At 42.2% G+C, this 25,281-nt stretch overlaps 1 protein-coding gene across 2 annotated transcripts; it reads left to right on the top strand.

The window, feature by feature from the left end:
- The first annotated feature begins 5,334 nt into the window (after positions 1 to 5,334).
- LOC123097395 (protein ABERRANT POLLEN TRANSMISSION 1) lies at positions 5,335 to 24,780 on the top strand. 2 transcript variants are annotated; one of them, XM_044519105.1, is made up of 22 exons: positions 5,335 to 5,704; positions 5,804 to 5,915; positions 6,023 to 6,319; positions 6,392 to 6,657; positions 7,402 to 7,609; positions 8,313 to 8,486; positions 8,565 to 8,642; positions 9,343 to 9,588; positions 10,516 to 12,615; positions 12,859 to 14,656; positions 14,835 to 14,938; positions 15,646 to 16,002; positions 16,121 to 16,239; positions 16,689 to 16,947; positions 17,160 to 17,384; positions 20,928 to 21,067; positions 22,183 to 22,255; positions 22,504 to 22,605; positions 22,700 to 22,978; positions 23,121 to 23,288; positions 23,444 to 23,828; positions 24,285 to 24,780. In XM_044519105.1, exons 1-22 carry the CDS (start codon positions 5,556 to 5,558, stop codon positions 24,434 to 24,436), a joined length of 7,791 nt encoding a protein of 2,596 aa, XP_044375040.1. In that variant the 5' UTR covers positions 5,335 to 5,555; the 3' UTR covers positions 24,437 to 24,780. The 2 variants fall into 2 exon arrangements, with proteins under 2 accessions (XP_044375040.1, XP_044375041.1); XM_044519106.1 differs by lacking the exon at positions 5,335 to 5,704 and having other exon boundaries at positions 8,318 to 8,486.
- The last annotated feature ends 501 nt before the right edge of the window (positions 24,781 to 25,281 follow it).

Raw genomic sequence — 25,281 nt, 5'->3', positions numbered from 1 at the left:
TCTCGGTTCCTGGGATTCTCTAGTGGATAACGTTCTTTGCGGCTAAGACGCCCACCTGAACATGTTCATTTAGCGTCTGCTCGGTAACCCGGGAGGCGACCCAGTTGCATGAAGTAACAGTTTTGGTCATTTTGTTGATGAAAGCCTAGAAAAGAAAATATTGTAGGATTAAGGTTATGCCTTTAAGCCGTCCAGTGATCAACAAGTAAGTGCGTTATGCAAGGCCAATTCGTATGCAGATGGTATGTGCTATAAACATTGGCATGGTTAAACCGGAAGATGATGTCGGGTTATAAGATTCTAAACATATACTGACGGCTTAAAGAGGGGCTAATGGTGTCCGGCGGGTTGCGGCCTATCTCATAAGCCGCCCGCACGGCTGCAGTTCACAAGTGTCTATAGGCTTATGAGTGAAATTTTGCTAAGTGTTGAACAAACAGGATCCGCAAATCAGTTCTATTATTTTGGATCTACAGCAGTTCAGAAAAGAAAATAAATTTTAAACCTAAGGTCGCGGCAGTGGAAGAAATCATGTGTTCGGATGGGATCTTATACAGAAAAGGTATCTTCTGCGATTGGAAAGGGATGTTAAACTACTACCGCGTGACTTCAGTATCATGTTCAGATCAAACTACACAATTTAGACAGGAAAATGAGGAACGGTGAAGAACACCGATGAACGGTGCAAACCCTAATGCAGATCTGCTACGGGGGAAAGTGAATACTTACTGACGCTGATGAACAGCGGAGGTGCGACGCAGTTCTCTGGTCCGTTCAGGTCGATGCAGTGGCCGGAGTTGAGGACACTGGAGGAAGACGGTGGCGGCGGAGCTCGTGTTTGCTGAGGCGTCGCAAGGAGGAAGACGAAGACGAGGGGCAAAGTAAAAGTGAAAAGAAGGACCCCCTATGCCTATTTATAAGGAAGTGGGTAGATGGCATGCGCGGGAATCGAGGAGGCTAAAAATGATTATGTGGCTGTGTGGACGCCTCGATTTTCGGGAGGTCCATTAAGATAAAGATCTGTTGAGATGTCCTGGGCTTTGTGCGAATTCAATGCGCAACGATGTCATGGTGGGTTAACACGATTCTGAGATATGACATCATGGCGAGTTACAATGAATTGATAAAGGAAGATTCTGCCAAGTCAAGTGGTGAAGATTGATGTGAATCAGTTCAAATCAACCTGAGGCTTAATGTTGGGGATGTAACTAATAGGTATGACCCACCCAGGAGGGGCCGGGTCATGCTACTGGCGGCTCATAGATGAAGAGGCCCGATAAGGTCCAAGAAGATGTGAAGATGGCGGCTCATAGAGCAAGCCAATTGAAGCCCCAAGACCCAGAGACGACTTGAGGCCCACGGGTGTGAGCCGTCATATGTTTAACTTGTACTCTAAGGCAAGCTTAGTTAGAAACTGAGTCGGTCACGTGTGTATGAGCCGGCCGGGACTTTGTAAGCCGCCAGGCATCAACCTGTATATAAAGGGGTGACCCGGCGGCGAGTTAACTCAAGAAACAACTCATCGAGAGCTAGGTCAAGCGTATTCGCTCCCTGGTAACCAAAACCCAAGCAATATAACCTAAAGCAGGAGTAGGCTTTTACCTCGTTGAGAGGGGCCGAACCTGGGTAAACTCTCTGTGTCCTTTGTCCTGTTTAACCCCTTCGAGCTGACCTAGTTGCGATGGCTCCACACCTAAGTCCTTTTGCTAGGGCATCTACCGTGTTAAGTCCACGACACACATCATAGCTATGAATATGCAACACTGTGAATATGCAATGGCACTAATGACGAGAGACCTTTAACTTGGTAGTGTGATGTTGTTTGCATCTTGCATATGATTTATTTCTTGTACTACTTCACATTTGTTTAAATGCAAGTTATGACGAGACATTGTTAACTTGAGAAAGTGATATTTGTAGCATCTTTCATATGGTGTCTACCTTCCATTGCATTGCTTCTAACTTATTGAAATGCCTTCTTCTTAGTTTACACATCGTAGGTCTGATTATCTCATGTTTTCCTGTTTTCGTACATATTACATCCTCCTATCATGCGGTTTTCTAACATCAAAGTTTAGTTCGTCTGTATTACGCATCAATTTATTCTGAAGAACTAAATTTTTATTCATTTTTCTTGTCGGCTTGACTTGACATGGCAAAGAGAAAGAGGAAGGAACACATAATGGTAGGGGATGGTGTTAGTACTCAGGACGCACGAAAACGGAAGCGGAAGAATTATGCAGATTCTGCTGGTACTGATGGTGCAATAGAAGGTCGAAGTCCACCGGAAAATTGTACAAACATGGTATCCCCTGCTACACTAGCTGCAAAACAATCCAAACACAAATGAATAGCTGCCACCAAACAAGCAACGATAGCCCTAGTTGTTGCAGCACCTTCTTCCATAGTACCAACATCTACACGAGTTACTCGTTCGACAACTCTGCTAGCAGCAAGTTCCCAAGCTCCCTTGCCACCTGACACTACTTCCAAAGCACTCTTGACACAAGACGAGTCGGCAAGATTGGATGAACCTTGTGAGCTTCAACAGCAAGAAGGTAGTTGCTCGAGTCAAGTTACAGTTGCATGCTTCTTTATATGTAGTCTCATAGTTTGATGTACACTAACACTTCCCATGTTCGTTGTTGAACTAGAACCTAGGCGCAAGAGGAAACAGACGTCAGGGATAATGCTCGACTGGTTAATTGAATCTAGAAGAGGAAGAATGGAGATCTGTTTTGAGGCAGGTTTAAAAAGGCCATGTGATGCTACAGAGTCAGCCAAGTTAGTATTAGAGGCAACCGTTGTCGTTAGGTGTCATGCATGTATCCTCCCAACATGGATTCAGTACAGGAACGACAAAGACGAAACCCAGTTTAACACCTTCCTCGACCATTTATCTGTAAGTATGGTTATGTATGGAAATTAGTAATATCGTCTTGCTCTGTCCCATACTTTCTAAATTGCTGGTAATGAGACTCCCATAATTTTCAATAGATGAGGTTCAAGTTGGATATACAAGATGATGCAACCAGACAAGCATGCACCCATGTTTTCAAGTCTGCTCTGCGACAATATCGGTATAACTTGAGGAAAACCCACTTTGAAGATAAGGCTAACAGTGAACTTGCCCAAACATCTCCAGTGGAAAATATATCGGATGAAAATTGGAGAGGCCTTGTTAAACACTGGTCTGATCCATAGTATCAAGTACGTTATACGGTTATATATATATATATATATATATATATATATATATATATATATATCTTATATATATATGTGTGTGTGTGTGTGTGATCTGATCACATGTTGAACTCCTATTTACGCATGTGCCTCACAAATCTATCTTCTTGTAGGTGAACTATTCAAAGAACAAGGCCAACCGTGCGAAAGTGAAATTCCAACAGACGGATCTCGTAGCTATATTGCACACTATGAGGCTCTTGTAACTAGCTGTTGTTTCACTCCTTTTGTTGTGCCATATTATCAGATCTATATTGACTTGTTCAAATGCAGAGGAAAGCCCGCAAGGACCAAAAAGTACCTGAACCAAATGTTGTGGAAATCTTCAAGGACTGTCACACCAGCAAGACAAAGGGCATGACTACACCAGTCAAAGCCGCTATTGTAAGTCCTTAATCCTCATGCCTTTTAACTACTACTTACTCTGACTTGTGCATTGAACTGCACGGGTTGCAGCCAATGTCTATTACTCTTTTCAATTTGTCGGATCACGGGTTCCGGCAAAACCCTTAAGATTCGAACTCTGGGGTGCGCGCGAAGTTCTTTCCTTCCTATCGATCCGCGTCCTAACTGGCTAAGATCTCGCGGATGAACTCGACGAACTCACAACACAAAAGACACAAGATTTATACTGGTTCGGGCCACCATTGTGGTGTAATACCCTACTCCAGTGTGGTGATGGTGGATTGCCTCTTGGGCTGATGATGAACAATACAAGGGGAAGAACAGCCTCCTGAGGTTGAGGTGTTCTTGTGCTCAGTGAACTTGTGGGTGTGAGGATGGAAGATGGAATCGATCCCCCCTACTGTGGTGGCTAGTTCTACTTATATAGGCCCTGGTCCTCTCCCCAAATATTGAGCGGGAAGGGAGCCAACAACGGCCAATTTGAAAGGGGACAGCTAGTACAACTTATCCTGACAAAATCGGTCTTCGCCTGCAAAAGGCTCTGGTGGTGACGCCGCCTTGGGCTCCATGGTGACCTCCGTCTTGCCGTCCTGCTGGTTTTGGTCTCGTTGCACTGATATGGAAACTTTTGCTTGATGCCTCGGTACTATGCGTCTGCGCTTGCCCCCTTAGCACCAAAGGGGAAACAAGGACGCTGCGCGCGCTGGCGCCCTCCTGATCTTGATCGTCATGGCTCACGTCACGTGAACCCCGCGAGGTTTGCCCTGCCTTGATCTCTCCGCTCCTCGCGAGGCAACCTGGTGAGGCCGCTCCTGAGGAGGTCTTGCGTCGTCCGCCTCGCGAGGCTTGGCCCCTCGCGAGGGTCAGCGGACATGGCCAGACCCTGCCACGGTTTTGAAAGATCTGTACGCCTGAGCCATTCCCATCTAAGGCAGAGAGCGATACCCTGTGTTCGAAGATCGATGACTCTCAATCCCCCCAGCTCCTTTAGTCGACAGACACGCTTCCAAGCCACCAGACATTTGCCCCCATGTATCTCTTTCGAACCAGCCCAGAAGAATGCTTTACATCCTCTGTCAATGCTATTGAGCACCCACTTCGGCGCATCTGCCACAATCAGATGGTGAATGGGCCGCACTCTCACGACGCCGTTGACAAGAATCAGTCTGCCTGGTCTAGTAATCATACCTCTCATCCATCCTGGCAGGAAGTTTAGCACCCCATCCACCAGCGGCTGCCATTGGTTACGAGTAAGTTGCTTGATAGAGAGCTGTAGCCCAAGATATTTGCACGGAAAGCACTGGATCTTCCAAGGTAGAGCCGCCGCAACTCTCTCTGTGTCGCCCTCTCCCGGTCTAATTAGAATTGCCGAAGATTTTTGATAGTTGATTTTCAGACCCAACGCTTCCCCAAAGATATGCATCACCTCCTTGACTTTGTAAATTTCAAGATGATATGCTGGCTCAGTCTTTCAGGGGTGCTCATAAGGGTAGGCTGTGCGTGTGTGTTCATAGGAGTGAGTGTATGTGTGTGTATATGAGCGCTTGCGTCTGTATCGTGTTTAAAAAAAATAGGGCGTGCGTGCATAGAGGAGTGTATGTGCGTGTGTATAAGGGTCTTGTGTCAATTTTTTGGTTAAGATGAAGAAGACGTGCGTAACCGCCGTGCGGTGGTTCTTCCCGTTCTCTCTCCTCTGCTTGTTCCGGAAATGGCGCACCACCTCCTCTCCACTCCTCCTCTCCACCACTACTTTACTTTGCGATCCCTCCACTCCGCCTTCTCCTTCCCCCCGTCGACCGGATCCAATCCACCGCGACATACGCACGGCCAACCCCACCCCACCCCATGGAGAATTCCCAGTTTGATGCGGCCACGGGACGGTGGTGAATGCAGCAGCAGCGGCGATGATGCTCGGCCTCGTGCAGCTGCTGGTGGGGTTCGTCGTCTCCTGGGAGGCCCTCGAGTTCGTCCTCCGCTACGGCCTCCTCCTCTCCACCCTCAAGCTCCTACTCCTTGCCGCCTTGGCCGCCACGGCCTCGTGTGTCGCCGTCCTGTATGCCCTTTTGGCTCTTCTCTCTTGCACTTGCTCTTCACTTTTCTTGGGATTTTTCTCTTGTAATATAATGTCTAACAAACAAACAAACAAATGCAGCTTGTTTGCCAAGGCTCTGGCATGGGTGCTCCGTCGCACGGCCAAGCTCTCCATCGGCTGCCGCTCCTATGGTTTCAATTATCTCAGGGGCATCACCATTAACTCTCCTAAAGTATGCATCTCCCTGCCCTGCTTAATCATTACTGTAGTAAGTACAGTAGTAGTAGTAGTATTTTATTTCTTGCTCATCACAACCAGTGCCAATCCTTCTTTTTTCAGGGACCGCTCCAGTCCATCTCTGTCGGTGAAATTAGACTCGGCCTGCGCAAGCCACTCACCCAGCTGGGGCTCACCATTCTAACTCAAGGCCCAGTCCTGCAACTGCGAATTTCTGAATTGCACATTGTGCTCAGGCAACCCGCCAAATCTGCAGACAAAAAGAAACCTGCCCCGCGCAAGCCAACCTCAGCCTCATCGCCCAAACCAAAAGGAAATTCCAAAGGCCAAGCAAAATGGAGGCTTATAACAAATGTTGCCAGCCTTTTATCACTATCTCTAGTGGACCTCAGGCTCAAGGTACCTCCCTCCTCTGTCAATTTTTTTAGTGATGTTACTTTTGACGGATAACATGTCATTTTCTTACTGTAGACTCCAAAAGCTGCTCTTGGCATCAAGGACTTTAAGATTGATTTATCTAAATCTGGAGCACTGCATCCAGTCCTTAATGTTCAAATACACCTGATACCTTTATTTGTACAAGCGTTAGAGATAGATGGCACAGAAAATGATTCTTCATCACCATTTAACAAATTGGATTGGTGGGTGAGTGGACAATACCCTTCAGCTATGGACACTACTGACTGCAGCTCTTTCTTGCTTGAGGATATAGCACTCTCGTGTGAGCTTCATCAGAGGTAACCCCTCAATGGGATGCTTTGCAAACACTCTCGACACTGTATGGTCATTTTAGTAGAAAACTAGTCATTGATGGCTAGGATCTCCGGTGTTTTGATTGAGAAGTAGTAGCTGTTGGCGATTAACTGATTACTATTTTCATCACATGTCTCCGCACACAACTAATTGCTATTTGCTGTACCTTTTTAATGCTTCTTACTGCAACATAACCATAATGTACTCATGTGAACCATAGCAGTCACAAATATAATTTCTGAAACCACCTTCTGCAATTCAACTTTTGCCTCTAATACTTTGCGGTGGATAAGGCGGTTTTATCTATCCATAAGTTACTTCCTGCACCCCCAGAACTTATCGATAAGCCTCAAAGAAAATGTGCATTTTCAGTCTACTTTTGTTCAATGAAGTTCAGGATAATCAATTATCCCAAGGCTAACAATCAGGGTCATATAACAATTGTTCCATGCCTATGTGAAGATTAAATTGCCACCCTAGCTGTTTTGATCGTATTCGGGGAACCCATTCGATTACAGAAACTGCATGTGTTGCATCATTTGTTGTTGTGAAAGAGCAACTATTGTTTGTTAAGAGTGTATATGTGTGGTAGTGTGATGTCGGTACCAGATTGAGTTGGCTTGGTTTAGCTCATCTCCTGCACTCCTATATATTGGCCCATTCAGCCTGAATACACGTGATCCACTTGAGTATTTTGCAGTTGTAACATTATTTATAACACTCTTTAGGGATAAAAGAATTAGAGTCAAGAATTTGGATCTGATGTCTGGTCCAATTGCTGTGAACCTGGAAGAAAAACTATTCACCAAGAAGCCCTCTGCTTCTACTGTTGCTGATCAGAAGGATGAATCTACTGAGGATAATAAATCAGCTGCCAAACCCGAGGGGAGCAAGCTTTTGTCATTGAATAAGAAGATCGATTTGATTCCTGAAAAGGTTGTATTTATTTCCTGCAGTACCACTGATGTTTACCATTTTTTGTTATATATGGGCATTGTCTTTCTCCATATATAGTTCTATGCTTTCTAGCTTCTTGTGACATTATTAAACAAGACACATAGGCCACTTTTGTCCACCAAATGGATGAGACCATAATATTCTTAGTTATATTCACTTAGCTCCGCAACACACCAATATTTTTGTAGGCTAGATAATTCGAATTCCCGATGAATGCACAACCAGGCTAAGATGTGTTATTCTTTATGTTTTTCAGTTACCTAACTACTGTTCTCCACTTGTAATATTTTAGCATGGAAAAACAATCCTCTGCCTCTTAATACATTTAACTATGACTTTTTGATTGAAAACATGCTAGTACTCTAAGAAGTGTCCAACACAAATATCATGAGCTGATATGATATAACATGTACTCCCTCTGTAAAGAAATATAAGAGCGTTTAGATCACTACTTTAGTGATCTAAACGCTCTTATATCTCTTTACGGAGGGAGTAACGCATGTACTGTAGTTCATAACAATTGTATACTCCAGGTGCAATTTCAAATATTTATTGTTGGCATCAGCTCAGCATCTTCTACAGCTCTTTGTTTTGCCATTTGAAATTGTTACATGTTACATTTTTTTTAATGTAAGTTGGCTGCCGGGTTACCATTCACTAAAATGCAGTTGTTCTTTGGAAGGTTAGCTTCAATATGTCCAAGCTAGATCTGAAGTTTTTGCCAAAGGACCATGGCCTCTCGATCAACAACGAAATTGGTAGCATTTCTGTGAGACTTATGAAGTCACAGCCTCAGAATGACTTAGGGGTGGCTCCAACACACCTTTGGTTGGAAACTGACGTGACAGATATTCATGTATGTTTCTGTGTTCTCCTATGAGTGATCTAGTTTTTTCAACTTAGATTACGTTATGATGATTATTTGTTTCTTCAGCTTCTGATGGATGGTTCTACATCTGTATTAGAGGTTGTGAAAATTGCAACTGTTGTTTCAGCTAATATTCCCACTCAGGTCAGTTTAGTTTGCTTGCGGTGTAAATTTGTACTGCTGTTGATCTAATGATTTCTCTTAAGAAATTTCTGCCGGCTGCAACTCGATATTTACTGTAAATTGCTGCATTTGTTGGAAAACACTTCACTTATGAACCAATAGATTTACAGTTCTTTCATAATTTTGGCTGGACTAGGTCTCTGTGCAAACAAAAGTAACATCTGTATTAACTATGGAATAAAACTACCATTACACTAGTTGTATCTTCCAGTGATGTGGTACAGCCATATCCACTTCTTTTGAAATCTCTGTCCGAGGTATTGCTTTGAGATCGTTAATTAGAATACATAGGTGGACTTGGCTATGTGGACTCATAATTGCCAATATATGACTAGAGAAAATCTTGGTAATTTGCATACTTGACTTCGCCAAAGCTGTTTCCATGGCCAATAGAGGGAGTCCAAAAGCTTGGTGTGTCTACCGTATGTAGGTGATGTTTGGTACATTGTCATGTCTTGCATTCATGCATATGCATCCTCACATGTGCATACAAAGGAGGTGATCATATGGTCAGTTCTTATAGGATTGAGCAAATCGTAGGCTGTCATGTCCTTGTTTTCAGGAAGACAACTTTTTTCACATCCCTGTTTTTTTTTGTTATACTTTTTGTTGTGTAATATCTTCTTCATAGCATATGTGTTGATGCATTGCCTTCTCTCAGTCAACAGAGCCAATTCGAGCGGAAGTAAATATCAAGATCAGTGGGGGCCAATGTAATCTTATTATAAGCAGAATTAAGCCACTGATCTTGATGAAGTCAGCTAAAAAGAAGCCCCTTGTTCTTCATGAAAGTTCACAACAAGACAAGGTGCCCAAAGAAAAATTAGCACTGGCTTTGGTACTTACATTCTCAGTACCCGAGTTGTCTGTTGTGCTTTATAGTCTTGATGACATACCTCTGTTCCATGTAAGTTCCTTATCATGCGCTCTGTTCTACTCTGAATGTCCATGAGTCTTTGAACAATTCTTGTAACATGACTACTCTATTAAGCTATACTGATGCTTGATATACACAGTACAAATCACGAATTATTTCAATGTGTTGTTTGTTTCTTTTTACATTTTTAAGAAGAATATTCTCAAAATGCTCCACATTTGTAATGACTGAGCAATGGTAATATAATTGTATGATCAATGCATTTGAATGTCATGACTGAACCCTGGTAATGTAGCAGTTGCAAATGATTTCAAGGTGTTCTGGTTTACATTTGTTCTTTCAATAATAACGTCATTTTAAGGTATTATTTGAGTTTTGAAAAGTTTAAAAATCAATTGGCATTTCAGCATTTCCGAGAGAAATTAATTTAGAACATTCCTTGTCTATGCTAATTTTAAATGGGACCAATCTTTTGCCTATTCATACACTCATGGAGGCCAAATGCTAGATCCATTTCTGCGATATTCCCTGTCGTAGCCATAGCAATACTATATCATAAAATGTACTTTGACACAGTCAATTCCTTTTGCTGTTCTGTTCACTCACCTGCATGCCAAACTGCCTAAACGTTGGATATGACCAGATGTGATCAACTTAATTTTACAGTAGCATGTTGTTCCACCTCGAAGGCACTTATCCTTGAAACTCTTGGAGATTATATGCTTGTGAAGTAAATGTAGTTATTACTTTCTTAATAATAGAAATTGTTGTCTGCCCACATTCCCATTTATCAAGACCATGCCAATATGATTTAATGAATTATGAGATGCATGTCTGCTTGGTACTGCAGAAATATTAAGGTTTCAAGCTTTCATGTGTCCAAATTATGAATCACATCAAATTGGTATGTTGCCATTTATAACTACTAACCTTAGCTGTAAATACTGGATCATGCAGTGTTGCTTGCTGTCTACTCATTTTTCTGCAAGTAAGTTGGTAAATCAAGGACCTGAACTGCATGCAAAGCTTGGAGAATTAAAATTCCTTGTTGCTGTGAAACATCAACAGTTGATAAATGAAAGCATTTCGGGCACCTTACTGCACATTAGTCGCTCAACTCTTGATCTGGAGCAAAAGGAGGCAGGCAAAGATAGTGGTGTTGACCATGCTAAATCTGCTCTCTCTGTTAATATATCTGGAATAGGAATGCATTTCTGTTTTTATTACCTTGAGTTGCTTTGTACAACTGCAATGTCCTACAAGGGTTTTTTGAAAAGCATTCGCCCCCCTAAGAAACGACCTGTACATGAGACTTCTCAAAAATCTACCAAGAATGCTAAAGGAGCACAGCTAGTGAAGATTAGTGTTGAGCAGTGCTCTATTTTGTATGTTGGTGACATGAGGCTTGAAGATATGTCCGTAGCAGATCCAAAGCGTGTAAATTTTGGTTCACAAGGTGGCCGTGTTATGATAACCGATGATGCTAATGGTGGCCCAAGGATGGCCTATGTAAACTCGACCAGGTTTCCAGATAATAAGAATGTTAACTTCTCCACTTCTCTTGAGATTAATCGATTTGGTTTATGTCTGAACAAGGAAAAGCACTCCATGCAGGTTGAACTTGGAAGATCCAGATTAACACATAAAGAATATCAGTTTGATGATAATCCTGCAGAGGAGGTTACACTTTTTGATGTGCAAAAGGCAAAGTTCGTCAAGCGTTCTGGTGGGCAGAATGACAATGCAGTCTGCTCCCTCATCAATGTGACAGATATAGCAGTCAGGTATGAGCCAGATCCCTGCCTGGAATTACTTGAAGTAGGCACGCGGCTTAAATCAGTTCTGCACAGGCTGAAACTCCAGAATTCTGCTACTGAGGTAAAAGATGAAACAGCGCACATGGATACTTTGACAAAAAAAGATCCTACAGACAATAGCCAGCAAGAGAAGGCACAAAAGAAACGGGAATCAGTTATTGCCATTGATGTGGAATCATTGAAAATTTCAGGTGAACTTGCTGATGGGGTTGAAGCAATGGTTCATGTTGGCTCCATTTTTTCTGAGAATGCCAAGATTGGTGTTTTGATTGAAGGGGTTGCGATTATTTTTTGTGATGCACAGCTTTTCAGAAGCAGCCGTATGCAGATTTCACGCATCCCGATTTCTGTTTCGGACAGCCTTCCTGATAAGAAGTTTCAGTCTGCAACTACATGTGATTGGGTTATTCAATTGCGAGATGCTTATATATGTCTGCCTTTTAGGTTGCAGCTGCGGGCTATTGATGATGCAGTTGAAGATACGTTGCGGGCATTTAAACTTATTTCTGCAGCAAAAACATCCGTATTATTTCCTGAGAAGAAACCTAGCAGCAGCAGCAGCAGTAAAAAGAGCAAATCAAAATCCACGGTATTTCGGTATATCAGGTTAATTGTACGTGACCTCACAGCAGAAATTGAGGAAGAACCTCTCCAAGGTTGGCTTGATGAGCATATGACTTTAATGAAGAATGTATTTAATGAGTCCATAGTTAGGTTGGATCTGCTCGACCAGCTTGAGTCAGCCAAAAACAAAGACTCCCCCAAGGCAAAATTGGATGGCTCTGCTTCTGAAAATAGCAATGACAGCCCTGATGTTTATGTTGATGCGCCTGGCATGCAATCTCTTGAAAAGCTTAGAGAAGAAATCCATATACAGGCATTTAAATCATATTACCAGGCATGTCAGAAGTTGTCAGTATCAGAAGGGTCAGGTTCATGTTCAAGTGGCTTCCAGTCAGGATTTAAGATGAGTAAACAGAGAGCATCAGTTATGTCAATCTGTGCAAAAGATGTTGACGTGAGCCTATCAAAGATTGATGGGGGTGATGAAGGAATGATTAGTTTTGTTAAAAGTGTGGATCCTGTTTGTGCAAAAAATGATATTCCATTTTCCCGGTTGTATGGCAGCAATTTTACTTTGAAAGCTAAATCATTATCTGCGTATATAAGAGATTATACATTTCCACTCTTTTCTGGAACCTCTGCTAAATGTGATGGACGGCTTGTGCTTGCCCAGCAGGTTAGCCTTTGATGCCGTGCACTCCTTTCATCTATGGAATACTATTAGAACTATAAACTCACCCTTTGGCAATAGTACTCAAACATCATATAGCTGCAATTTCTCTCTTTGTTCAAATACATAATTGTGTTAAAGCTAGGGAATTAAAAATAATTTCTGCAATATGTACTTCATACGTTTGATTTTTTTTTGTCCTGGTCAAATATCACTTCAAATTATATAATTATTTGTTTCTGGTGGCAGGCGACTTGTTTTCAGCCCCAAGTTCGACAAGATGTTTATGTTGGGAAATGGTGGCGAGTAAATCTGCTACGGTCCGCTACTGGCTATACCCCACCAATGAAAACATATGCTGACATACCATTGTCTTTTCAAAGAGGGGAGGTCTCCTTTGGAGTCGGCTATGAGCCAGTTTTTGCCGATATAAGCTATGCTTTTACATGTGCATTGCGCAGGGCAAATCTAGCTAAAAGATGGTACTTTGAGCGCCCCGAACCCCCGAGAAGAGAGCGCAGTTTACCCTGGTGGGATGATATGCGGAACTACATCCACGGTAAATTCAGCTTATGTCTTGCTGAAACAATGTGGCATCTCCCTGCTGCAACAAGTCCTTATGAGAAGCTAGATCAATTTCTAATCACAACTGGCTATATAGAAATACGATATGTGGATGGTTATGTCAGTCTGTCTTCAAAGTGTCTAAAGGTGTACATCACTAGCCTAGAGAGTCTTGCGAAGAAGTGCACTCTAGAACCTCCACCTCATACAACTATACCTTTCCTTGAAACACCCTCCTTTTTCATGGACATTGCAATAGAGTGGGGATGTGATTCAGGCAACCCTATGGATCATTATATATTTACTCTACCTGTAGAGGGAAAACCGCGAGACAAAGTACTTGATCCATTTCGGTCAACTTCACTCTCACTAAAGTGGAGCTTTTCACTTAAACCTAGTACTGCTGAACCTATGGAGAGCAAACAAAAAACCCAAGCATCTTCAAATGATTCTCCGACTCTGAATGTTGGAGCTCATGATTTGGTCTGGCTATCAAAGTGGTGGAACTTATTTTTTCTTCCTCCCCATAAATTAAGACTTTTCTCCAGGTTTCCACGGTTTGGAGTTCCTAGATTTATCCGGTCCGGAAATCTGCCACTTGATAGAGTTATGACCGAACAGTGTATTCGTTTTGATGCTACATTATTGCAGATCAACAATATACCACTACAGGCTGATGATCCTGCTAAAGGTCTGACACTGCACTTCACAAAGCTCAGGTTGGAAATTTCTTCCAGTCGTGGTAAGCAGATATTTACTTTTGACTGCAAGCGCGAACCTCTTGATCTTGTCTACATGGGCATAGACATGCACTTATTGAAGGTATTTATTAATAATACTCCTGAACAAACAAGTTCGAAGGATGCCCAGGTAGAAAGCAAGAGTCTGCATACCAAAGTTGCAGATAATCCTGCTTGTGAAAAGAGCAAAACAAAAACTAGATCGACTGAGAAAAGCCGAGATGATGGATTTTTTCTGTACTCTGATTATTTCACAATACGAAAACAAGCTCCCAAGGCCGATGCTGCTAGATTATCAGCATGGCAGGAGGATGGCAGGAAAAAATCTGAGGTGACATCATTCAAGTCTGAGTTTGATGGGGGTGATGAAAGTGACGATGCGCAATCAGGTAGTGATGAGGAGGGGTTTAATGTCGTTGTTGCTGACAATTGTCAGCGAGTATTCGTTCATGGATTAAAAATTCTGTGGAGTCTAGAAAATAGAGCCGCTATCTTATCTTGGGTTGGTGGTTTAACCCAAGCATTTCAGCCTCCAAAACCATCTCCTTCTCGCCAATACACCCAAAGAAAGATTCTTGAGAAAAAGCAGGCAACTAAAGAAGCTGAGATGTCTAACGATGGTGCTCCCAACTCTTCACCCTTGGCATCACAGTCTTCAGATCCTCTCCAACAAACCAAGAGTTCAGACCCAGCTTCTTCCATCGGATCCAGCAAGCTAGAGCCAACATCAACTAGTGAAACTGGTATGCTTATCACACAATCCCTTTTCGTGCTAGCTGTTTGTACTGACCCCAGAACTAAGTTGGTATCTTTTTGTTTTATTATCTTCAAAAATGTCTTAGTAGCATTGCACTAAACACTTGGAAAATTTAGCAGCTGCATTAATAGTTTTCTTACTTTGACTAGTAACTTGTGATGTAGCAACGAAGCCTTCAAACAGTAGTGATTCTGGAGATGAAGGCACAAGACTTTTCATGGTTAATATTGTCCAGCCTCAGTTCAATCTGCATTCAGAAGAAGCAAATGTGAGTATACTGCCGCCCTGCTTTTTTGGTAGTTCATATTAGCATTTTAAGAAATATCATATTGTTTTTCCTTCAGTCACAGGCTTGTCAAAACTCAAAACTATGCACAAACCTTTATCTTCAGCACATTACTGGCAGATAATGACTATAACCAATGTTACCCATACAAGAAATAGTGGACCTAAGCTGATAGTAGTTGTCAGTCTGCTAAATAAGAGAACTCGAATAACAAATGACTCTGACGTGATTTTCACATTTTAATGGGCCAGAAGTTCGTATTTGATTTTAAAACATAAATGCAACTACATTTGATATTTACATCTCACACACAAGTTACTGCCATATGATTGGATAATATATAAATTTCGATGAACCTCAAGGTCCCGTTTGGAACATACGATTCCCATATGGATAAATTTGTAAGAAATTCTACTCTCAGTGAGAATGGATGTTTTGATTAATGTCCTATGAAATTCCCACGTTCCAAATGGTGCCAAAACTTCACGATTTCAGTACGATGGATTGCAGGTACATAGATTGCGTGTGAACACTCCTTGACAGCTAGTGAATTTACTTTCAAGCTCATTGTTTGTTATTTCCTTACTAACTCAGTGCCGTGTTTATGGAAGAATGATTTCAGTTTTGATAATACAATATATTTAGGAACACTGTTGCAATGATTGAGATATCTGTTACAACTACATCAGGGTAGGTTTCTGCTAGCTGCTGGTAGTGGACGGGTGATGGTTCGTTCATTTCAGTCAGTTGTACAAGTTGGTCAAGAAATGTTTGAGAAAGCACTTGGCGCCAGCAACGTATCCATCGGAGAGTCCAAGCCAGAAATGACCTGGTCACGTTTTGAGGTTTCTGTAATGTTGGAGCATGTTCAGGCTCATGTTGCTCCAACTGATGTTGATCCCGGTGCTGGTATTCAGTGGCTGCCAAAAATACATCGCAGATCGTCAGAAGTCAAAAGAACTGGTGCTTTACTTGAGAGGGTATTTATGCCATGCCAAATGTACTTCCGCATCACAAGACACAAGGGAGGAAATCCTGAACTAAAGGTCTATTCTCTGCCATAATTTGAAGTTGCTTTGCACCATTTCCGGAGCATCTTTTGGCATAGTCAGCGCCTCAGTGGAGGTAGCAAGTGTATGTGTTTACTCTTTTTTGGTGATGCAGGTCAAGCCACTGAAAGAGCTGGCATTTAACTCTCCAGATATAACTGCTGGTATGACATCACGCCAATTTCAGGTTATGATGGATGTTTTGACTAATCTGCTCTTTGCGAGAGCTCCCAGGTATTCTGTCTATCTTGTATTACTTCCATTTTAGTATTTGAATACTATTATGCTATCAGTACCTTCACAACAGATTGGGAAGATCTAACGTGGTAGATTCCTTAAAAGAACACTAGGAAATACTCCAATAATGATAATTGGGTGTTTGTTCATATGGGTAACAAACGATGACATTTTTTAGTTTTATATGAGCTTTTGTCATATAATCCCTCCGGTTGTAAAGAGATGAAGTTTTAGGCATTGACACGGTCTCCAATATGTATCTTTGACCGTTACTGTGTGTAGCATAGTATATTATGAAAATGCCTTTATGAAAAGCCGAAATAAGTTTATTTAGTTCGTAATAGCATTTTGGTTTCTGCTAGCTGTATTCATCTGTAAACTTGACTGGGCAATATGTATCTTGGGTGATATTTGCTTCGTACTAATGAAACTACTCCATTTTTCAGAACTCGGAAGAGTAATCTGTGTTATCCCCTTGATGATGATGATAGCGACATTGCTGAAGAATCTGATGCAGTTGTACCAGATGGAGTTGAAGAGGTCGAATTAGCGAAGATCCATGTTGAAGTAAAAGAAAGAGAACGGAAGATACTGTTTGATGATATCAGAATCTTGTCTACCAGTAGTGAATTATCTGGTGATCTGAGTCAGTCGCCAAAATCCGATGATTCCACATCAATTGTTACCGGTTCAAAGTCAATGCTGGTATGTATGAGAGTTACAGTTGTTGTCTGTCCACACAGGCATAAATAATATTTTGCTTCCTGTAAATTGTATTTGTTTGTAAACTTCATTGGTTAGTTCATATCTTTTTTCGTACTTACTTAACACTAATGAAGCAGATATTTAAGCTCTCATTAGCATGAATCTTATGAATAAACTACTTCAATCTGAGTTTACCATCATGGCTTTGCCAGGTAAAACGTCTGAAGAAAGAACTTGTGAATGTCCGAAATGGTAGGAAAGAAGCATATTCTATGCTGAGAAGTGCTATGCAGAAAGCTGCACAGTTGAGGTTGATGGAAAAGGAAAAGAACAAAAGCCCTTCATGTGCCATGAGAGTTTCGGTGAGGATAAACAAGGTCGGGTGGAGCATGTTAGCAGATGGAAAAGCCTTTTCTGAAGCTGAGATAAATGATATTGTAAGTTTATTTTTTTCTCCAGCCAAGTATAATATTAAGTTTGTGATTTCTCATAGCTCAAAGACTAGGAGTGCCTTTTAAAAAAATGCCGGCGAACAATTATCTGGAGAGAGGGATGGAGGGAGGAAAATTAATCGTTTATTCCCAGATGCTTTGTCATTCCCTTTTCTTAATTCTAGTTATTGCTATGGGAGGGATAGATTTCTTCGTGATATGACAAAATTTTATCCTTTTCAATCTTTTTTTAGTATAGGAAGGAAAAAGAAAGAAAAGATGGATTGGGTTGAACCTCAGAGTCATGAAAAATTTGGTAAACCCCATTTTTGAAAATAGAAATTCAATTTAAAGGGTTACCCAAGCTAAATAAGGCGATCTGTTGCCTTGAGCTCACATACTCTATCTTGCTAATCCCTGTATCCAGTTTTTCCTTGATAAAGAATCTGTCAATCTCCACATATTTGGTTCTATCATGTTGAACTGAGTTGTTTGCTATGTTAATTGCTGACTTGTTGTTGCACCATACATTCATACAACTGATCTTCAATATCTTCAGCTCTTCTAATAGATTCCTTGTCCACAATAACTCACTCAACCCTTGAGACATGGCTCTGTATTCAGCCTCTGCAGTTGATTTGAAACAACTGGTTGTCTCTTGCTTCTTCAAGACGCTAGATTTCCTCCTATGAAAACACAATGGCATGAAGTTGATCTCCTGTCATCCAGGCAGCTAGCCCAATCAGCATCACAATAACCATCCACGACAAGGTGTCCATGACTCTTGTATATCAGTCCTTTCCAGGACAACTCTTCAAGTATCTCAAGATTCTATGTACTGCCTAGGCTCATGCATCATGCATATATCTGCTCACAACACTTACTGCAAATGCAATGTCTGGTCATGCATGAGACAAGTACAATAATCTTCCCACAAATCGATGATATTTTCTTTATCCACTAGATCACTTGATTAGGGGGGTGGTTGGTTCAGGGACTTTTTAGTCCCAGAGACTAGAAAAAGTCCCTAAAAAGTCCCTAGGAACCAAACGGGAGGGACTTTTTCTACAGGGACTAGAAAAAGACTCTACTAGAGAGTCTTTTTTGATTAGTCCCTGGGACTAGAAAAAGTCCTAGGACTTCTGAACCAAACACCCCCTAGGCAGACATTATGGTTTTGATCAATTGGGGTTGAAGCAGCTCAACAACCTAGCATGCCAACATCACAGAGGAGGTCATGGGTACCTTCCTTTGAGAAAGAGTTATTCCTTCTTCAGACCTGGCCACTTCTATACCAAGGAAGTACTTGAGTGGACCAAGATGTTCAACTTGGGGCAGGACCGAACTCGTCTCGCGCCTGGCGGCAGGACGGGTCGATGGTGGCCAGTTTTGGCCGACCTATTGGGTCTCGATGCCGGGGACTGCTCAGGGGTGCGAAAGGCGATTCCTTTCCATTCGTCTCTCTGGTTGGGGTAGCGGTGGGTGGCGGGTGAGGTGGCGTCAAGGTCCTGGATGCTGGGGCGGTGGCCCTGGTGGTGGTGTCGCGGTGCTCCTGGGCAAAGCCCGTGGCTTGGTGCTGCCTGGTGGCCATGGCCGTGTGGGCGGCGTGGTAGCCAGGGTGTGGCGTTCGGTGGCGGTGAATATTGACCGGGGTGAAAACCTGTTCTATCTTCGGACGGACCGGCGGCGGCGAACCTCATTCCCTTGTTGAAGGCGTCGCCGCTGCTCTCACTGCCCATCGTGTTGCTCCGGGGGAAACTCTGATCCTTGGGTCGGGCGGTGGCGGCGCTTCGGTGTCATAACCTTCCTGTAGGCACCGCCTTGGAGCCCACGGTGCGTCGTATGAAGCTTCTTCTCTTCGTGGTGGCGTGTTCACGGTTGAGGCCCTCGGTGGCTCATGTGGTGCTAGGGGTGGTGTTGCTGCGCTCAGCGCCTATGTATCCTGCCTTGGGTGTGTGCATGTGTTCTGGTGAGTGCATTGTACCGGGTTGTTGATGATCTTTGCTTTATATATAAAGCGGGGCGAAAGCCTTTTTCGGTAAAGGCCTTACTCAGACACCCCTTTAACCTTGCTATCTCTACGTCATCATCACGAGTGATAATAATATCAACATAAACTGCAAGGATGGTTAGTTTCCCTTTAGAGTGTCTAACAATGTATGATCACCAGTGCATTGTCCATACCCTATGTCACACACCGCCCGTCTAAACTTGTCAAACCAAGCTCTTGGAGACTGCTTCAGTCCGTAAAGGGCTTTCGTCTAAACCTAGGCATTCTCGGGGCCAGGCTTTACAAAGCCTGACCTTAAATTCTCAAGCCCGAGCCCGGCTCGGCCAGAAATAAATGATCAGTGCATTTTTTGATTAAAATAATATTTTTCAGGATATTTAAAATATACATTACACCTATATATCTAATAAAATAATGATTTATGCCCTGTTCGGGCTTATCTTCGGGCTTCCAGGCCGGGCTTTGGGCGGAAAAGCTGAGCCCGAACCAGGCTGGGATGTCGGGCTGTCTGGGCCGGGCTGTCCATGCCCGGGTCTACTTTCTTCAGCCTTCTTACCTTGCCAACGGTCTCAGAAGTCCAGAACCCAGGTGGAATCACCATGTATACCTCCTCCAGCAAGTACCTATGCAAGAACGCACCCTTCATATCAAGTTGGTGTAGTGGCCACCCGGAATTTGCTGCACAGGAGATCAGAATCCTCACGGTGTTCATCTTTGCTACTGGAGCAAAGGTCTCATCGTAGTCAATGTCGTATGTCTGGCTGTACCCTCTCACCACAAGAGCCTTTCTCTGTACCTTTCAACCTTTCCTTCTGCATTCTGCTTCACAGTGTATACCAAGGAAGTACTTGAGTCGACCAAGATGCTCAACTTCAAAGGCCTTACTCAGACACCCCTTTAACCTTGCTATCTCTACGTCATCATCACTGGTGATAATGATATCAACATAAACTGCAAGGATGGTTAGTTTCCCTTTAGAGTGTCTATAAAACAATGTATGATCACCAGTGCATTGTCCATACCCTATGTCACACACCGCCCGTCTAAACTTGTCAAACCAAGCTCTTGGAGACTGCTTCAGTCCGTAAAGGGCTTTCTTCTAAACCTGGGCATTCTCGGGGCCAGGCTTTACAAAGCCCGACCTTAAAATCTCAAGCCCGAGCCCGGCCCGGCCAGAAATAAATAATCAGTACATTTTTTGATTAAAATAATAATTTTCGGATATTTAAAATATATATTATACCTATATATATCTAATAAAATAAGTTCACGCCGCACACACACACGCAGAAGTAGCAGATAGACAAAGTGCAAAAGGGTTCTGCTGAGGGCACAACTCAATAAGCCCTAAAAAAAGAAAAAGATGGCGAACAGAAAAGCGGCAGTACAACTTCTTTTTTTTTTTGGAACTGGCCTGGGCCTTATGGGCCGGACGGAACATGGGCTCACATACAACATTATCTTTAGTTTCTTCTCCGAATAACAGAATGTGCATGCTTATTTAGATCTTTTGCTGACTTTTCTGTATGTATCTGTAGATTTATGATTTTGACCGGGACTACAAAGACGTAGGCATTGCTCAGTTGACAACCAAGTTGTTTGTTCTCAGAAATGGTCTTGCTAATGCAAAATCAGATACTGTTGTTGCACCCTGGAATCCACCGTCTGAATGGGGCAAGTAAGAATGGCTTCTTCTCCCTTGCAGTATTAAGCCATAGTAACTACAATATCTCTTTTACAAGAATGAAGTGACGTGAGATTTCTTTTAGGCATGTGTGGACTCTTCAGCCTCTCATTTTGCCAACTTAATTGCAGATTATTTCATTTTGTAAGATATTACTTTTAGTCCGGGATCTGCAATTTCCAACAACAGGAATATTGCCTATGTGAAACTTTGTCACACACAAAATATATCTCAAAGCAACTTTGCACTGCTAACTGTGAAATATATAAGGGCATCACAAAGGTGCAGCGCAAGAAGTTTCTGCATGGGCACTTAAAGAGAGAGAGAAAACAGCTACACTTTGTGGGTGCTTAGATGGACATCACAAAGGTGCAGTGCAAGAAGTATCACAAAGCATCCGTCTGATGTTATCTCCGCCAATGCAAGCACCTCTTTGTGGGTGCTTAGATGGTTGTATAGTTTACTTGCTGGAGATAGCTACACTAAAATATATCTCAGTGTAACTTTAGAATACTACTAAAAATGAAATATATAATAGCATGCACAAAGGCACAATGCAAGAAGCTTCTGAATGGGCACTTAAAGAGAAGCATAGCCACGGCACCAAGCACCCGTCTGAGAGTTATCTCCTTCTATGCAAGCACCTCTTTATAGAAGCTTAGATAGTGATCAAGCATAAGAACCTTAACACTAGTAGTGTCTAATCAAGCACCGGCACTAAAAATCTAGCACCCTGCCTTTGCTGCGGGGCAAGAAATAGCATTTTATTTTTGGTAAGCATGTCTCCAAGCATCTGCATCGCGCATTACTAATAAGTGACACATGTAGAGTTCATGGACTATGGGTTGTGACTCTATTCATTTCTGTGTGAGTTGAGCTCAGCAGAAGTACATCCAAGATTAACCGTGGCTCCATTAAGAGAAAGGAGTGAACTAAGCTAAAGGCATGGATGCCGAGTGTGATATTTGAATCTGAACTTTTGTTCTTACAGTTTGTTCTTCATTTTCTGTTCTTTTTCCTGATTCATATGTATTTGATTCATTTTAGCTTGGAAGAACATCTATTCTCCATCCTGAGCAACCATGGTTCAACACTAATTTTCAATGCAGGAATGCAATGCTTCGTGTTAATGCTAGGCAAGGAGCTCCGACTGATGGAAACTCAGTAATTGAGAGTTTGCTGGTAGGTTCAGTGGATTTTAAATTTGATGAACTGAAGTTTAGCGACCAATATTTTCCTTTGATTGCAAGCTTTACCCACCTCTGTAGTTTACATGGACAAGAGTAACAGATCAGGCTGTATGAGTACACATTAAACAGTATTACTGTCAGGTTATTTTTGGTTGTGTATATACATGCATAGTGAATAATTTTGCTCAAAAGAAACAGTTTGGTGAATGACAGTGTTTCCTTTCTACCTTGTTAATGTAGGTGGACATCTATCCGCTGAAAATTTATTTAACAGAATCAATGTACAGAATGATGTGGGGATATTTCTTCCCTGGTGATGAGCAGCACCCACAAAAGCGGCAGGTTAAACTATCATTTCATGGTATTTGTGCTGTGATTTATTAATTATGCTTTCTCCTTTGTTGCTCATTTTGTGCTTGCCCTTTTCCTTATATAGGAACTTTTCAAAGTCTCTACTACAGCAGGGACACGGCGAGTTAAGAAAGGCACTTCGGTTGCAGAAACAAACAGTCCCAGTAACCAGTCATCATTTGACAGAACATGGGAGGAAAATGTGGCTGAATCTGTAGCTAATGAACTTGTTTCACAAATCCAGGGTCAGTCAAATGCCCAAACTCGTTCTGCTCGTGAAGAGAAGAAGCCTGTAGAACCTAATGAGGTGAAGCAATCTAGACCTCAGAAGATGATGGACTTCCGCAATATAAAGATAAGCCAGGTTGGTTGGTATATACTTCATCAAATGATGTTCTATTTATGCCACGTAGTAACGGTAGTACACAGCCTGCTGAAACAATTGTCGTTTTCTTTAATATGCTCGCTGTTATTCCATATAATGTAAGCTTTTGATGATATGCTAGGTCGAATTGCTTCTCACGTATGAGGGATTGCCATTTGCTGTTAGTGATGTAAGGCTACTCATGGATACCTTTCATCGTGAAGATTTTACTGGGACATGGCCAAGACTGTTTTCACGAGTGAAGAAACATATTGTATGGGGAGTACTGAAGTCAGTAACTGGCATGCAGGTGCTTTTCTTTCATTTTGCTTTCTAACTTTTGAAGTTGAATGGCATTCCGTATTGAATGCTAAGTAGTTAAATAGCACATCTTGTGATGCCTTGTATGGATCTTTAAGGTTGTCAAGGCAATCCTTTGACTTAGACGGCGCTTCTTTTTTACAGGGTAAAAAGTTTAAAGCTAAATCCACTAGCCAAAAAGAGCCAACTGCAGGATTAATCGCTGCCAGTGATTTAAATTTGAGTGACAGCGATGGTGATGAAAGTGGGAACTCTGATCAACTACCAGCTTTCCTTAGAAAACCAAGTGATGGTGCTGGTGATGGATTTGCCACCTCTGTGAAGGGATTGTTCAGTTCACAAAAAAAGAAAGCAATGCATTTTGTCCTGAAGACTATGAAAGGAGATGGTGATCAGGATTTTCAGGGTGAACGGAGTGAGAATGATATCGAGTTTTCTCCATTTGCTCGGCAGTTGACTATAACAAAAACAAAGAAGCTTATAAGGAAGCACACGAAAAAGTTACAGTCTAAAGTTCCCCAAAATGCAGGTGAGATACGAATCATCGCTTCAGTGATTCTATTTGTAAGCTCTAAGTGAAGTAGAAATAGAGGAAGAAATAGCACTGGTCAGACATTTTAATCATTGAAATATTTTCCTTGTTTGAAAATAAATAAAGAGAAGATCTAATTGGTCTGCCTGTAAGAGTACCTGCCTAATCATGCGACCGCTCTAGCTTGTATAGTAAAACAATATTTCTTGCATTCGTTAGTATACAGGGTTAAGGAAATTGCCGTATTTTGTGCTACAACCAAGCACTTGGAAACTGTATTGGACCCCATACCCGAATGGTATCATCATGCACATTATTATTCTCATTATTATTGAAACAATTTATAGATTGTTAAGACTATCTGAGGAACATGCCTGAACAAATTGGAGACTAGTGTGTGTGAGCTGGAACAAATCTATTCTCATTGTGATAGTGTGTTTTCTTCTTGTCCAGGTAGTCAGCAAGAACACGGGTCAGAGTTGCCACCGCGCGGCCCTTCTGGGCACCATATGGACTCGTCGTCGTCCTCCTCTTCATCCTCTTCTGACAACGATGAGCCATCGCAGGTGGAAATGATCCCAAAAGATCAGGCAGCACAGGCGTAGGCGTGGACGATTCTTTGGTCCAGTAAAAGCTGGATGGATGCTTCTAGTTTGTGGACTAAAACAGCTGCGCCTGAAGAAATGCTTTAATCCAGGAGAAATATTGTTGATGCATATGAAGCGAAAACCCGATTCTGAAAATAAGCGAAAACCCATATGAAGCATTATTTTACCGAGCTTCTGAAAATAAGGCGTTGAAATAAGCTGTGTCTGTGTGTAAGCTCCGTTTGAATTTCCTGTGATCAGTAGTGCTAGTATCTCAAGTCTCCTTCCTTTCATGGCAAGCCACAGGAACTTGCTCCTTGGTATATTTTTTTTGCAGTGCAGTATAATAGGACGACAACAAATGTGCAGTAACATAGCATCATCAATGAGTCAATGACCATATATCGATAATAGTAGCAAAATATGCAATGTCTAACAATTAAGAAGGATTACGAAACAGCAAAGGAAATTATAATATAACTCTACAATCCCCTTTTTCGGAGGATTGATGACATACTCATCTTTCACTTGCTTGAAGAATTCTCTCTTTCTTGAAATAGGTTTTCGCCCCGCTTAATAAATAAAGTAACGATTCATACAACCACATCCAAACATCTTACCAAGAATGACGGCCAGGGCAACAGCGCACTCATGCCCAAGAAAAGATAAAAGAAATAGGGAAAAAAGCCATCTAGTGGTTGTTGCCAAGCGGCGCGACGAGGACGATGCTTGAAGCGCTGTAGCCAGATGCGCATCCATCATGCGGCCGAGACGATTGTGGTCATGCTGCCTCGAGAGCGGGTGCCAGTGTTGCAGAAAAGCAAGGAATTTGGAGGAGTCAGACGCTTTCCTCAGAAAGAAAG

This window comes from Triticum aestivum, chromosome 4D, assembly GCF_018294505.1.
Source record: "Triticum aestivum cultivar Chinese Spring chromosome 4D, IWGSC CS RefSeq v2.1, whole genome shotgun sequence".
Classification (NCBI taxonomy): domain Eukaryota; kingdom Viridiplantae; phylum Streptophyta; class Magnoliopsida; order Poales; family Poaceae; genus Triticum; species Triticum aestivum.
Note: the sequence above shows the minus strand (reverse complement) of the source record. Positions and strands in the feature narration are given on the sequence as shown.

Bases quoted from the DNA above. Each gene is read 5' to 3' on its own strand.
- LOC123097395 (XM_044519105.1), top strand. From the start codon at position 5,556: ATGATGCTCGGCCTCGTGCAGCTGCTGGTGGGGTTCGTCGTCTCCTGG. The intron at 5,916-6,022 runs GTATGCATCTCC...TTCTTTTTTCAG, and splicing joins TCACCATTAACTCTCCTAAA to GGACCGCTCCAGTCCATCTC. The intron at 14,657-14,834 runs GTATGCTTATCA...CTTGTGATGTAG, and splicing joins AACATCAACTAGTGAAACTG to CAACGAAGCCTTCAAACAGT.